The sequence below is a fragment of the Pteropus medius genome, unplaced genomic scaffold (assembly GCF_902729225.1).
Source record: "Pteropus medius unplaced genomic scaffold, Ma_sr-lr_union100, whole genome shotgun sequence".
Taxonomy (NCBI): Eukaryota; Metazoa; Chordata; class Mammalia; order Chiroptera; family Pteropodidae; genus Pteropus; species Pteropus medius.
The window spans coordinates 37,759,794-37,774,102 of NW_024349800.1; the positions used below are offsets into that span (position 1 = coordinate 37,759,794).

General features: G+C 30.9%; 1 protein-coding gene across 2 annotated transcripts in view; it reads right to left on the reverse strand.

Annotated features, from left to right (window-relative positions):
• Positions 1 to 1,089: 1,089 nt before the first annotated feature.
• The window catches only part of PPM1B (protein phosphatase, Mg2+/Mn2+ dependent 1B), a 62,330-nt gene continuing 49,110 nt past the window's right edge, over positions 1,090 to 14,309 (reverse strand). The window contains exons 4-6 of one of the 2 annotated variants that reach the window (XM_039887279.1): positions 13,561 to 13,672; positions 13,146 to 13,203; positions 1,090 to 2,862 (exon numbers count right to left, since the gene is read on the reverse strand). In XM_039887279.1, the coding sequence (XP_039743213.1) occupies positions 2,833 to 2,862; positions 13,146 to 13,203; positions 13,561 to 13,672 (200 nt within the window). In that variant the 3' untranslated portion in view covers positions 1,090 to 2,832. Of the gene's footprint in view, positions 2,863 to 3,696; positions 4,755 to 13,145; positions 13,204 to 13,560; positions 13,673 to 14,309 lie in introns of those variants that run through there. The other variant, XM_039887278.1, reaches the window with a different exon arrangement.

The following is a 14,309-nucleotide window of genomic DNA, read 5'->3' on the forward strand; positions in this document are numbered from 1 at the left end:
TTCTCTAAAATAAACGAAGTAAGCCCATTGTCACTTAAGGAAAACAACTGACAATATTTGTTGCCAATGATAAAATTGCCACCTTTCAAACGAAAATTAGAATTTTGAAAAATCTGTATCCATCACCATGTGCTTGGCAGCTTCCCAACACTTTAAAAGATCTTTCTGATGAGATCAGTTAGAGTAACCAAAAAATTTTGAACACTGCATAATAACATCAATATTCTAAAGAACTGCATAATTCAACGAATCAGTATTTTCCAAATGACCAATATACAATTATAAAATCATGTACAAGTAGAAGATCCATTCAAATTGCAAGATAGATCAAATGGAATACAAAGTTGAATAACAGTTTCAGATTTCATACCTCAACTAACCTTGAAGAAACTACCACTACTTTTGATAATACATCAAAGAGGAATTAAGCACAATTATCTGCTATTTAAATACTCTTTTCTAATTCATGTTTGTGCGAGGCCAGATTTCTTCATATACTTCATTTAATAAAGTGCCACATTGCAACAGATTGAATGCAGAAGCAGATATAAGAGTCCAGTCTGACATTAAAGGATTTAGGAAAACAAAAACCAGTGCCTTTTAGATTTGGAAAATATATATATATTTTTTTATAAAACAATGCTATTTATGTTAACAGGTAATGGTTTTATTTTTTAACACAATAAGTATCGATATAACCCATGAAAGTTCTTTGGGATCTTCAATTTTTAAGAATATAAATGGGTCCTGAGATCAAAATATTTGAGAATAGCTGGATTAGGGAATTCAGATTAGTAAACACTGAATACAGGTTTTTCTTCTGTTAATTCACAAATTATTTTTGTTTCAAAGGCCACTAAAGTCCCAGAGAAAGGTTTTTTAAAGTAGGTATAAAAACTGTTTGGGGAGTGGAGGAGGAGTTAATTAGTATCGTCCTATATAGATTGGACAATTCTTCCTTGGAATTAGAATTCACCTATACAGTTTTGCATAAAAAATTTCACAATAAATATTCTAAGTGTATAAATGTTTAAAATAACATTCAAAACTGGACTTTTATTTTTAGAAATCATACCAAATAGTAATATGTCACACTGTTTTTATCAATTCTTTATTTAGGTAACAAGTTGGTTATGTTCACTGCATTGTATGAAACATCACAATACCATACTGGGAAGGTACTATCAGTACAAGGTTGGATCAGAGTGGACAGTTTGAACAATAAACCATTTTGCATTCTTCATTCTCTATCTTTTAACAACCCCCCAAACCCAGTAAAGGGACAAAGAGCTTTTAACATCATCATGTAAAGCACTTTAACTTACAAAGCTAAAATCTAAAGAATAAATAAAATATATTGTGGCAATAATTCCATTAGACCAAAAATCAGGTGCACAATAAATCAAATGATCAAGGAAGCTGTCTGTCCATGTTCAAATGTGTGGCTCTTCAGAAACAGCTTCAGGAAAATGTTACAGAAAATATCATGAATTCCATTCTACACAGGACCAGATGATGACTCATTTTAACTACACACAAGGGCAATTACATCCTGCTGAAACACAATTTAAACATATAGAAAAATGTTTACAAAGCATCCACAACATGTAAACCATGTACATATGGATACATTCATTGCTTCTCCTACCCCAATAACTTCTTTTAGATAAATATTTTATTCTTCATGTTCAGCATTAATTGGATACATGCAAAACTCAAAAAGAATTCAAGGTTATTGTAAAAATAGAATTAAACTAATAGTCTTCAAGTACCTTATGTAACAACCACTCTGTACCGTGCCCAATGTTATAAAATGAAAGGTTACTGAACCCATGAAAATATCTCTGTAATACTTCCTTAGATCTAAAATAGATAATTTTAAATGTATTTATAGTCATTTCAGTGTGATATTCTGAGCTTTTAAAATAATATAAACAATTAAAAATTATGCCAAATTACACAAAACTTGTATCTTAAAAGCTGAAAAATTAAAACTACTAAAACCCACATTTAAAACAAAAATCACAATTTACATTATAAAGGCAAATTTCATCATTTAAAAAATTTGCAGCAGTGAGATGTCAAAGCAAATTATAAATAGCCATAAATTAATCCATTTGGTTTCAAAGATTTTCTAGTGAGAATTGAAGGATGTAGTAAATACATGCATAAAACCTGTAAGGGTTTTATTATTATTGCCAAATACACTTTATCTTGAAGCAGGCAACATTACAATTTGGACATTATTGGAGAACCCAGTTTGGTAATACAGGTAAAATTGGAAAAAAATTAAATAACAATTAATAATAAATATATATCCTACAGTATGCTCAAATGAAATTTCAAGCCACAGAGCTGCAAAAGGCTTCCAACTTGGTGAATTGAAAAAAGGAACATCTCGTATAATTCTTTACTCTTACATGCTTATATGTTGTGTGTCTTGTTAAAAAAAAAAAAAAAAAAACAACAACAACGAAAAAACCCCATAATGTATCTTCGGAGTACAGCTAACTATATTCCCATGCACCTCAGGCACAATTATTATATGTGCTGAAATAACTTCATTGGTTTCTAGGGCCAAAAGTTCAATACAGATGTAACCAGTATGCCTGAGGTTGGCAAAAATACTGTAGTACAGGCAATGCTACAAAGTGGCAATTATCAGAAAACACAAATATGAACAAATGATGGGAAATGCTAATTATTTTCTGCTCATATCACAAAACGTTGGAAATCCACAAGAATATTTTTCCCTTGTATTGAAGAAAATTGTGATTAAAAGTTTTTTCCCCCAATTTTCAGAATCAAAAGCATTTTAGAAGGTTTATAAGGCTACCATGGGTCTTCTAGATCTCCAGCACCCTACAGGAAGAGAAAAGGAAGAATATTATTATTATTTACCTATACCACTTCCAGGTTGGATTGAATTTCAAAAGAAAACAAAATTAGATGAACAAATTACCTTCCTTTGTTTGAAAAGGTACTTTTACAGAGAGGTGTGTGCATTGTGTGCTGTGTGTACAAACATGGATCTATCTAATATAGATAGATACCTGGCTGTTTTCTCTCCCCTCTCCACCACATGCCTTCCTCTTAAACCACTTAAAAGTATCCCGGCATTGGAAAAATAGAATGAACCATCAGCTACCTCTGAAGATTCCAAAGTTTCAACTTATGGTACCTTAAGCAACTTTAGAACACGTGATAAATGTAAACATGAAGAAGAAGAGTTAATGGTCTACATTCACAAAATAATTGTTTTAAGAAATAGCTTCCCATGTGACTAATAGTTACCTGGATTTTAAAAACTCATTTTAACAAAAACAAAACTCATCTGCCACTATTTAAAATACCCCCAAATTCTTGCATTTATTATTAATATGTGATGAACACTTATAGCAAAGTTGACAGTCTTGCAATCTTTAAAATGCTCATCATGGCAATTTTCTGACATGTCTATGTGTGTCCATTCTGTCCAAAGCTTAATATTTTGCACCAAAAAAGAGAATAAGAAACAGAATAGATTTACTTTAAGCAAGACTTCTCGAATATTTTTTTTCTTTTATTAATGAAAAAAGCCAAGTCAAAAGTTTCCTAAATTTTCTATAAATACAAATGAATTTCTAATGGGTATTTTTCCAATATACCAAACCTGGTTTTTAAAAAATAGTAATTTAAAAATAAGTACAACATGCATAGATTATTCCACATCACATGCTTTATTTGGGCTTAAACACTTATAATTTCATTCTAAACACTTGGTTGACATACATTTTGATGTATGTAGTTAGAGTCTATACAGAATATACAAACCAAAGCTATATGAATACACAGGTTTTTCAAAAATTATGTTTTGTAAAGAATACAGAGAAAGGAAAAATAACCACACATCCAATACCTCAGAACTTCTAAAAATAAAACTACAGAGATGTAAAATATAAACAAGCCAAAGAACACACAAATTATCATCCTTGAAAAAAATTACAGGGCAGCATTTGCCATTCTTTAAGAACTAAAATGACTAAAGAAAGCACAAATTTATTACAAAGCTAACTATGAGTATACTAATATGTAAAATGATGTGAAGCAGTATAATACTACATTAACAAGTTTTTTCCAGAATATACTGTAATCTTGCTAACCAGTAATCGTTCATTCTTTCTAGTATGAATTTAACTACTGACTTTAAGAACCAGTAGCCTCAATACTGGCGTACAATATGAAATGACATATAATTTTATTAAATCCAAAATACTATAAATAGTTAATTTTAAACTGTCTGATAAAGGTGTATGCAAAGGCCTTCTTAAAAAACAAGGCTATATGAGTATAATAAAACTAGTTTACCAAGATTCAAATAACAAAACGGTTATATAAATGCATACATTATACTTCCTAAGTAAAAATCATCAAATCAAAGATCACAAAAATATCACCACAGAGTAAAGTCATATTTTCCCACCACCCATCTTTGTCCCTGCATCTTCATTACGGCTGTCTAATTCAGCAAGATCACTTTTTGATTCAGTATGGCTTTCCTGCATTGTCACTGGGTTTCCAGCATCACTGTTCGAAGAAGTAGCTGTAGCAGCTGGTTCAGCAGGGCTTTCTTCTCCCTCTATTTTAGCTAGCCTGTAACTAGTCAGCATCTCCTCCAGAAGTTGTCGGTAGTTTCCCCTATGATTAATTCTCATTTGCCTGAGAGCTTCCACCAATTTCCCCTGTGATCCACTTTCCTCTGCTTCATCGGAGGCCTTTTTTTAAGATTCAAGACCCCAGTGTCAGTAGACAAACTAGGATATTACATGTATTTCAAAACATATCACAGCAAAACACTCATTTTTCTACCATGAGTAATATAGTCTAAGCACGAGAACATTTCATTAAATAAGTATCATCTTACTTGTGTCAATAAAAATTTCCAATTGAAATATCTCGTTATTTTTAGCAAGTTACCATTAACTAGTTTACGTCTTATTTCACATTGTAATTTGAAGTTTAATCTGAAATTTACTCTGCTATTAGAATTCAACAGCAACACAAGCATTTCCTAAACTGACTTACTTAACAAAACAATAATTGGCTATAATGATTTAGTATAATAGGAAATTAGTGTGTAAAGCAATAGGAAAGGACAGAAAAGCAGGCCATTAGAACATTAGTTTCTTCATCAGTTCTGCTAAATGACAAGTAGGAGATACAAAACGTCAAACTATGTAAACTTAAACTGGATTTTGGGGAAAATTTAAAGCATCTGGATTAAAATTTTTATTTACTTTTGCCTTGAAATATCTTAAAACATCTCTTGATAAAAACAGACAAAATATACTGAACATTATAAATATATATGAAGAGCAAACTACTTATCCTTTTACATTTTTTTAAATTTTGGAAAACCTATAGGTTTCTACAATAGTAACTATTTAACCCTGTTAGCAAAACAAGCTCTAACATCCAAGCTGGTCACAGTTAAGCTGACACACGAAAAGCCAGAAAACCTTACATTATGTGCCTCCTGATGTGATGAATTAGGGAGTACAGGACCGTGTCCTGTGTTCTTGCCAAAAATATTTAATAAAAACCTAATAAAGCTAATTCCTAGTTTACAGGAAACAGGGAATAGAGGATCAAGTTAAAGGATACCACAAAGAAATAATCATATGATCCAGAATGTAGGACATTCTAAAAAAAGCTGGTTCAGATTCTTCATATTCAGTGTCATGGGAGGAAGAAAAGTAGGGGCTTAATTAAAGACTTGTTTAATATGCCTGACTGATAACAACCTGATTAGACCATGGTTCAAAAACAATTATAATTGTCATTCTAGGGATCACTGGGAAAATTTGGACTTGATATTAGATATTATTAAATTTATTATTTTCTTAGATATAATATTATGGTTATGTAGAAGAATGTCCTAATTCTTAAGAAGTACATGCCAAAAATATTTAGAGGTAAAATATTATGATGTCTGCAATTTGCTGTCAAAGGTTCATTCAAAAAAAGAAAAAAGTAGTGTATATACACACACACATGTAAAGAGATAAAAGCAAATATGGTAAAACATTAACAATTTTTGAATCTAGGTAGAAGGTATATAGGTGTTCGCTATAATCATTTCATTTTTTCCTATATGTTAGGAAGTTTTCATCATAAAATGTTGGGAAAATAACATACAAAAAAGGTTACTAATATAGATGATCTGATACAAATTCTTAACCATCTTTGGAGACTGCTTCTCCATAATTCTGCAACAAAGATAACACCAATATAACCACATAAGGACAATGTTTATTAGAAAAATGAGAGTACTTGAACGCTTAAAAAAAAAGTGCCCTTGTGGCAAAAAGCAAGAGATGATACTGTTTATAACAATGTTTTACATGTATGTGTATGTTCCTGTATCTGTTCATTTTTAGAGTATTAAATAAACTGCCTAGAAGGAAAATAGAGTAATATAGAAATAATGATAATGAGTAATGAAGTTACAGGTGCTTTGTTTTCTCTGAATTCTCCAATTTTCTATATCAAGCATAATAACTGTTAAAAAAAACCTTTTTTTTAATTTGCAAAATTTATTGTGTGGAGAGAACATAAAACGATGTGCTGTTAAGATTTTACTGTATTTTTTTCCTCCTTACCTTTTCTTCTGTACTAAATAAACGTCTCCCTAAGTTTCTCATTTGAATCTATTCAGGAAAGGTTAAGATGGAACAATAAGTGCTTGCTCATCATCATAACTTTATCAGTCTTTAATCAGGTCTTTCAAAAGACAATTTTCTACTTGATAATGTATGACAAAGGACTTTTAATAAAAGGCATAAAACTCCCATTCCCCCAAAAGAAAACATCAAAGCAACAACTCTCTTTTTATAAAACAAAACAAAAAAACTTCTAGGACATTGAAGCAAAATCTGCTTCAAGTGGGCAAGGTAACTTACATATAGTGAAAGTGATCATCAACTCTGGTTTTCACATCGGAATCACCTGTGGAACCTTTAAATTTATGCAGATACCGAAGTTCCATCCCATGATATTCAGATTCAGTGGGCTGGGGTGATTTCTTTTAAAAAGCCTGACAGGTGATTCTGATATACAGCCAAGGTTGAGGACCACAGATATAAACTAAACAGTATAACTCTTTATTTTAACTTATTGATAAGGTTGCAAAGGTTGTTATATTGGTTGTATTTTAGTCAATTTTGGTGAGTTCAAAAGATAAGCACCTCTCACTCTCCATCTGACACCTTATTATTACAGAAATCATCTATGTTTCTGTGAACTGATGTAACAGCAGTAGTTGGGAAGTAGTTGCTTTTTAAAAAACACATTAAAACCAAACCTGTATATTAAGCAGGGATGGACTTATAATAGCTGGCGGCATAAAACCAGTGAATTGAAAAGAACGTAAGCTACTGACCACATTTAAAAGTGATATTATCTTATAGCAAATTTCATTTCCCTATTGTGTTGGATGCATGAAACCTCTTTCCCAATCATTTCATTTGATTCTTCAAAATACCATTTTATAACTCTTTCATGGATTTTCACTAATTCATACATATATAGCACATCATGTATACATATCTATTATAGCAATTAATTACACTTTGCAACTGTTCACACTTCACTCCAATTAGACTATAAACTCACTGAGATAAAGATAATTTCATATTACTTTCAGTATCCTCCCTACTACCTAGAGAAGGGAAAATTATTTGTGCTAAGAACTTCATATACATTATCTCATTTAATCCTCACAGGTAACCTAATTAATAGGCACTGCAAGCCTGATTTTTATAAGTGAAGAAACTAAGACTCAAAAGATGTAAGTTATTGATGTAAGTTATTTATGTCAGGGTGACAACGCCAGTAAGTGACACAGCTCAGATTTGTGTTCAGGTATAATTAATATCTATGTCCTTCTGAATGCTCTTTTAAATACATTATAGTAACAGTTTTTATAGAGTGTCTCATATAAATAGACACAAAATGAATATTGGTTTAAATTACTGTAGAACCAGACCACAAATTATTTCATATTAATCTCTATAATCTATTTCCTCAATATAGAAAGATTAATGAAATTACAAGACAAAAAATTCATAAATTTAAGGCAATTACGGAGAAGGGAATTTAAGACTAGTCTGTTTTTGTTTGTAAGGTTTTAATGTCATCTAAACTACCACAGTTTAAAAATCAAAATCTCATGAAAATACTGCCTTACAAAAGAAAAAAAAGAAAAAAAAGGAAAGAAAATACTGCCTTACACCTAATAAGATGAAGTAATCTAGATAAATCAAGCAGAGAACAAAGGGAGGAAAATCTAAGCACATTTTAAAAATAAACTTTCACTAGCTAATATTAATTGCAGCAATTTTTTTCTAAATCCAATTGCTATAAGCAAAATTCTTCAAATGATTAGTTAAAAACAGTGGAGAAAAAGTAAAGAATACTAACATATTTATTGTGCTAGTATATATTATCTGTATTTTTTTGTGGAGTTCTAATGCCCTGCTTGTCAGCTAAAAATAATTTAAAAATAATTTTCAGAACTAAAGATTCTCCAATATCTCTTCATGAAATAATTAACAATGACTAATGAAGAATTTAATAAATTAGAAGTTATTTGCAAGGATCATGTAAAATTTAATGACTCTGAAATAATTTCAGAGTCACTAAAACAGTTAAGACCAGAGCTGAGAGAAGTGGTATGTCAAGTCGTACAGTGACTAATGTTAGTGCATTTCCAAATAGTGTTGGTCTTTCTCCAAAAAAATGCTTTGACCAGTAAAAAGTAAACAAGAAACAACTTACAGAAAACTAGTATTCCCAAAGTCCTAAAACTGTGATGTAAAAGTGTAAAAAGCAGCTGTGTTTATTCTAATTGATCTATTTGAAATAAAATTTAAAAGATTGTATATAAAACAATAATGAAAAAACAGGGTATGGAGATTCTCTGGGGATTGTGTTCTTTCCCCTCGTTCTCAAAAATCCAAATGCCTTTAAAAAGGTTTTGGATTAGGATAAATAAAAATGTATATTTAAGTGAAAAATAAGTGACAAGAAACTGAGCTTGATTACTTATTTTCAACAACTTTATAAAATATTCTTCATCAAAAACAGAATATCTTAAGACTATTAAACATGAGATTCACAAAAGAAAATGATTTTTTTGGATGGTTAGCAGAGGTACCGACAGAGGTGCATAGTCCCTAAAAATCTTGAGAGGAAGCATGAAAGGTGTAGAGAACAGCTTTTGGAGTCACTGACTTAAGATTCAAATTTGGCTGCACAATTTATTTAGCTTTGCAACCTGGGCAAGCTACCTCATCTCACTGATTCTTAGTCTTTTCTTTATAAGAAAGGTGCTAAGATTACCTATAATTTTACATATATACCACACACACACATACACACCTTCTCCCTTTATCCTTGGAATATCATCCACTTATGTAGCTATTTGATCATTGGTATACTAATTCAAAAGCATTATAAGTCTTTGTTGAAGGAAGATCTTAACATTTTTGCATTGAAAATATAAAGTTCTAAAAAATACTTTCATACCAATTAGCAAACTCAAATTATTTTTTTAAATACGACTTAAAGATAGTTTTAGCAAACTCGTACAAGAAATGAAAAAACAAATATTTCTTATTTAACAGGCATTAAGCTCTTACACACGCCAGGCACCACTGCAGGTGCTGGGACATAAATAAATCAAACGAAGTCCCAGATCTCACAGAATTTATATTCTACTTATAAAACATAAACTAGCACTTTAGAAGAAGAAAAGGAGTGTGATCTCAGAGCCCTGCCTAATATAAGAACAACTTATAGCAAAATGCAGTTTTACTCTTTCTGGCCCTCTACGTGATTTATTCTTTGGGGGTCACTTCTTTGAGGAACTGGTGAAAATCATAGACATACTCATCGTTAAAAAATATTTATGTACACACATAAATATACTTGCAAAAACTTTTGGGGGAATCACAAACTCCTTGATTAAGAATTCCTGCTAGACTCTTTTCCATATATTTTGATTTTAAAAGTTGGGAAAATATTGATATTGCTAATATTAACATTAACATATTTCAAAAAGTTGAACTAAGAAACAAATTTAGAAAACAACTTAATAAGATTTTCCTAGTAAACTTTCTGAATATATTTTAATAATTTAACTACCGACTTATAGTCAAATCAGTTTTTTGCAATAAATTTATTAACCAAAAGATTTTTAAAAAGAAAAATGAATGAATCTTATTCTAATGGTACTACTTATAGGCATTTATAGTAGAATAATCATATCTATAATATAGACATTTTAGGAATCTAAAAAAATTTGTTTGACTAGCATTCTTTTCTCAAGTATCTAAAAATATTATTTTTGTTATTAAAACAAGACTTAAATTTTATATCTCCCAATTGTTGCCTCTGAATTTTGACCATACTTTAGTCTTCCCCATTCTGCAAAAGTAACCACCAACTCCTGCCATTGGGCTTCCTGGCAACATCTTCCACGTGGCATAAACTAAGTAAAGCAGCATTCCTGGAGCATTTCTCTGCCCAACTCACTGCTACAACAAGTCAAGAGCTAATAATTTAATTAAACATCTACAATTTCTTCATTTTTTTCCCCTACTTCTTCTACATTTTTTTTAGTACATTTCTGCTACTTGTGATTATGGTTTAACATTTTTTTAAGGTCATGGTTATTCTGAAAGGATAAAAGTCACATTTCCCAACATAATATTCTGGGCTGCAAAAGCTAGTTTTTATAGTAAATAGGAAGTTTCTCTAATCCATATATAGCTACTTAAAATGAATTTACGCTTATCGCCTGATCTCTGTAATTATTTCAAAACTACTTAACTCCCAGTATCTCTTTAATAAGGCACATGTTTCTAACAGATTAAAATACCACAGATATTCCTTTTCGAGTCTATCATTCCTATGCTCCAAACATATGGTGGCTCCTCGATCTAAAATGTAAAGTTCAAATGGACTCTCCAAGTCTCCTCAAAAATACTTCTGACATCCTAAATTCTTAAATTTCACAACAGTTCCATGTTAGGCAAAATGATGTTCTTCCTTTCAAAGACAGCTTATACTTTGTTCTTGGCTCCCCTATCCACTTGAACTATCATCCTCCTCATTTTATTTCTGCCATTCAAATCATTCTTCAAATCCTATCTTTTCTCTGAAAATCAGACTTTCCCAGCAATCACTGTAATATTCACATGAGAATTAATCACAATCTAGACTTTGTCATTTCTTTTTATTCTTTACAAGATGATATGAGACATTTTTATTATTTAACTTTGTTTATATCTACATTGTAAGTCGCACTGAGAGCAGGGGTGGAACTATACCTTTTGTTTGTAGTCTCTTCCCTACATCAAATTCACTACATGGTAGACTCAGTGTTTGATCTGCTGATATTAACAGAAAGCTTATATATGAAGGTAATTCAGTATATATCTCCATAATTTATAGTCATATAATAATCATACTTAAGGAAAGGTTTATATCCTGAGCATTTTCCCATAGCTTCATGGTTCTGTTGCCTATTTATTCACTGTCTATAAAGCTACTATGTCTAAGTCTTTTCTACTTAAAAAAAAAAGTTTAAAAGTCCCCTCCTTGGTATTAACAGAAATTTAGGGTTATAAAACATTTAAACAATTTTGTTTGGAGTAAAAGCAGCCAACTTTTTGAGGGAGCAAGGTATAATGAATTCATCTTTTAAGATTACACACTAGGGTTGCATTTCAAATACATGAGGAAACAGGAATACTTATATGGCTAATAAATGAATCAATAGCTAACTTTTGAGGGCTTATTTCCTCTAACCATGGTGGCAGATGCCATACGGAACCTATAAGCTAGCTGAAAAGATAAAACTCTCTTGACTCTACCTCCCAATTACCACCATTTTCTTTAAGCTATGTCAACATCCTATCCTCAGTTGTTTAATTTAGAATTATCTAAATGTATCACAATGACATATCTTTATTTTTAAATTAATTTTTACAGTTTTGGATATAATTCTTAACATTTTGAGATACCCACCATACAAGAAAGACTCAATTCAGAATCACCGCTCTAGACCAAGATATAAATTGTTATCATCAATATACAGTATCAACTTTTGTTCAACTCACTAAATCTATTAATTGTAAAATTTTCCTTTTTGACAGGACATTTTTATTTTTAAGGAAAAAATTATGATATTGCTGTGTAGTAATAAATCCTAGAAAACAATGCAACTGAGATGATACATAATTTCTACCAGTGGCTGACAAGCAGAACTGGAGACTTGGAGGGTAAGTCTATTTCTTCTCAACAAGTTCACTGGCTTCCTTAAATCTTTGAAGCATATATGTTAAAAATTAAGTTATTCAATTTTTGATGTTACGAAATTTAAAAATCCTGTGAGAAAATACTTATTTGAGTTATTGACTCTGAAATTCGGAGCAATTAAAAAAAAAAGACACTGTTTTGTCTCCTGGTACTAGTCCTAAAATTAAAAAAAAACTGCAAAGGAGCAGCTGACAGCTTATCACTATTTCTAAGGAAGGTAAAGGGATAAAGAGATTTGCTCTGATGAAGCACAGCAGGGTACAACAAAAATGGTTACCTCAGGTCAACACATAAACCCACAGCACAATAAGATTAGAAAGAAATTATCCTCAGGCATTCATTCAACTGGGCACAAAGGGACACTTAAATGTTTGGTCATTAAAATAACAACTCATTCACTATAGCTAACTTCCAGTGATGGTAGCAGCCTACTGAAGGAGAAACTGAGATATTTAAAAGTGCATTCTTTGCCTCACAATTAAGATTTAAAGGAGAAGAAGAAAAGGCAGACATACAGGGAGGAAGTAAGTACAGCTCAAACAAAAAGGTATTTGATATCGATTAAGTGACAACAAACATATCTACAAAACAGAACTTTACTTCTACTTCCATTTCAATGTATTTCCTTACATTTTAACTGACTCCTTAAAATGACAAGCAGTAATAATTTATTATAGATTTCATTATGTGAATATATCCATATCTAATATAAATAAATTAGATATATTCATATCTAATATTATAAATTACTTAAAATGCTTAAGAAATAAAATAAAACTTACCCCATCACTTTCTCTGTGTGGATTCAGTCTACTATAAACAGCTTCAATAACATTGCGCCTAAAAAAAATTATGCTTTAGTTTTATTAAATTACAATTATTAACCTGAGTATTTAAAATATACTTTATCTTGACTATACTAAAAAATTAATTGCCACATACATAGTTTCTACACTTCACTCGGACTTTGATCCTGCACAATCCATTTGTTCTCATTACCAATGAAAGAAGAACCTTCATCCTCAGAGTATGATAAATAATTCCTTAAAAAAATCTCTTTTGGATGAAATTTTAAGAGTTCTCTGGTATCAGAACCATCAACCCATTTCATCTTTAGATAACTGATGTACTGCTTACCCAAAATTATTTTATTATTAATTATAAACAAACTCAAAATTAGTTTTTTGTTTTACTTACTTGCCAGCAAGACCTCCCCCAGGAGGCAAATTTGGGATATTTTCTGCAGACAAGATGCGCATTACATGGGCAAGATCAGGCATTCCTTCCTCACCCGACTTCTCCATAATTTCTGTAGGTTTTTAAAAAAAGTTCCTAAATTAATGTGATAACTTAGTATTTACAAAGAAGTGAAATAAGAGATACAATTTGGTAGTACCTATTTTAAAATATTAAAAGCAAACATTACCTTATTATCCCATAAGAATAAAAAAAGGTAATATAAAAAGTTATTCACATATATACACATGTATATGTGTGTGTACTCATCGCAGCATTATTCATAAAAGGAAAAACTAGAGCAAATTAAGTACCCAACAATAAAAGGACAGCTAAGAAAATTTTGGTATAGTCACTAAGTGGTTTATATAATTACTAAAAATGACCCCTATGGAAAGTGTAGATGAATTCGGTGAGAACTTTAACAAAGAGATAAAAAACATAAAAACAGAAATGGAAATTATAAAACGGAACCAGTCAGAAATGAAGAACACATTAGCTGAGATGAAGAGTATATTAGATGGAATAAACAGAGTGGAAGATGATGAGGATCAAACCACCGACACAGAGGATTGAGAAGCCAAGGGCACTCAAACAGAACGGCAAGAAAAAAGAAGCCAAGAATATAATAATTTAAGAAGCCTATGAGACACAACTAAATATAAAGAAAGATATCTGTATCATAGTGGTACCTGAAGGAAAACAAAACA